The sequence below is a fragment of the Protobothrops mucrosquamatus genome, unplaced genomic scaffold (assembly GCF_001527695.2).
Source record: "Protobothrops mucrosquamatus isolate PMUCROS unplaced genomic scaffold, P.Mucros_1.0 scaffold3450, whole genome shotgun sequence".
Lineage (NCBI taxonomy): Eukaryota > Metazoa > Chordata > Lepidosauria > Squamata > Viperidae > Protobothrops > Protobothrops mucrosquamatus.
The window spans coordinates 58,865-60,820 of record NW_015389428.1 but is presented as its reverse complement, the minus strand read 5'-3'; the positions used below and the strand labels follow the sequence as shown (position 1 = coordinate 60,820).

Genomic DNA, 1,956 nt, shown 5'->3' with positions numbered 1-1,956 from the left:
GGATTTCTTAGAGGCCCACATCTCCCAGCACTGGAGTGAAGTTGCCTTTCCTGAGATCACTTTCAGATAACTCAAAATTATGAAGGCAAAAGATCTATCTTGTTAGCATTTGTGGATGATATTTGTTACAGATGTTGAGAATCAAGAAAGAGTGCAGAGAAGAGCAAGACTGGAGGCTAAAACATATAAGGAACGGTTGGTGGAATTGGGTATGTCTAGTTTAACAAAAAGAAGGACGAGGGGTGACATGATAGCAGCGTTCCAATATCTCAGGGGCTGCCCCAAAGAACAGGGGGTCCAAAGCACCTGAAGGCAGGACAAGAAGCAATGGATGGAAACTAATCAAGGAGAGAAGCAACCTAGAATTGAGGAAAAGTTTCCTGACAGTGAGCACAATTAACCAGTGGAACAACCTGCCTACAGAAGCGGTGAATGCTCCAACACTGGAAGTTTTTAAGAAGAGACTGGACAAAAATTTGTCTGAAATTGTATAGGGTTTCCTGCCTGAGCAGGGGGTTGGACTAAAAGATCTCTAAGGTCCCTTCCATCTATTCTATTCTATCTAATTCTAATTCTAATTCTAATTCTAATCTCTGTTGTTGCTATGAAAATTATATATGGATGTACAGGTAGTCTTAGGACTGTTAGGGTTAGCGACTGTGCAGTGATTCGCTTAACAACTGGGGTAAGAAAGGTCGTTAAATGGGGCAAACTCACTTAGCAAATGTCTCACAGCAACAAAAATTTTGGGCTCAATTTGCTCAATTTTCTGCACCCACACACAAAAAATTCACATTCCTAATGCTTCTCGGTGGGACTGCCATTGTCAACGCTGCTAACATCAGATGTTTTTGCTTTGACAAGAGATGCAGATGTAACCATTTCCTTCTTATGTTTTACTCTTAGAGTTAGATGATGCTGGGGGGGGGGAGAATATGCATGAGAGTTTAGCTAGACATAATAATACTGAACCTAGTGTATGAACCAAGGTTATTGAAATAAAAGATGATAAGAATTGTCCAGGCTGGAGAACTGGAAGGAGAGCCTGCATTTGAAACTAATTGTAGAATGTGATTTATGACTGTTAATTGGAGGAGGGAATTGTGCTTTGATACTATGTGCTCAGGGGAGGGGAATCCAGTTTCTGGTTTCGACTGTGTTAGTGCCGATGCTATGCTTCTCAAATAAGGATTCTTTAGGGTAAACAACACCTCCAAGTTCTTTGAAGAGTTTCATGTGTCGGAACCATGACAGCCATATTTTCATTTTAGACTCGAGCTCATTGGAGCTCTGCAAGAGGGAAAAGGCCAGGGCATCAGCCACCAGCTTATTGTGGACCAATCGGTTCGATTCATGAGGAAGGCCGGAAGATCCATAAGAAAACGGAGCTTTCTCCTTCGTCTCCTTTCTTGCAAGATAGCACCCATGTCTCTACCACTCCTCACTTGTCTCTCCCACCCCTCACTTACCTCCACTTTGGTTATAGCGTCTCTGGAGCATTTGCACGTCTTCCTGAAAGTCTTTCTGGTCTTTTTGCAAAATCAAGGTGTACTTGTTAAAGAATCTGGAATCTTCCTTCTCCAGTGTATTTATCCAATCTACTCGAGGATGCATCTTCCTGGTGTGGCTTTCGTAGCGAACGATGAGCTGATCGTCCATATAACCTTCGGCTGTGAAGGGTGACAGCCCTGGACAAGCCTCCGTTGCAGAAGAGTAGCTCACACGGATTACGCGAGGGGAGGAGCCTAAGGAGAAACGACAGCAGGGCGGAGTTAGGAGGGACTGAGGGTTAGGAGGGTTACAGACTGAAGTTCCAGAGGAGTTGCAGCATGAGGTGCAATATGGGACTGTCAGCCTGCCATGAAGTATGGAGGGAGGAAGGGGAAAGTGAAACAGTTGAAGGTGGTGGGGTGCCACTCAAGAGTCTTCAAAGTCGTTACCCTGGGAGAATAATGC

The 1,956-nt window shown here is 44.2% G+C and overlaps 1 protein-coding gene across 1 annotated transcript in view; it reads right to left on the bottom strand.

Moving 5' to 3' along the window:
* LOC107297666 (class I histocompatibility antigen, F10 alpha chain-like) overlaps positions 1-1,956 on the bottom strand; it is a 24,684-nt gene that overhangs the window by 4,607 nt on the left and 18,121 nt on the right. The window contains exon 4 of the mRNA XM_015827025.2: positions 1,470-1,745. Coding sequence (XP_015682511.2) covers positions 1,470-1,745 — 276 coding nt within the window. The remainder of the gene's footprint in view (positions 1-1,469; positions 1,746-1,956) is intronic.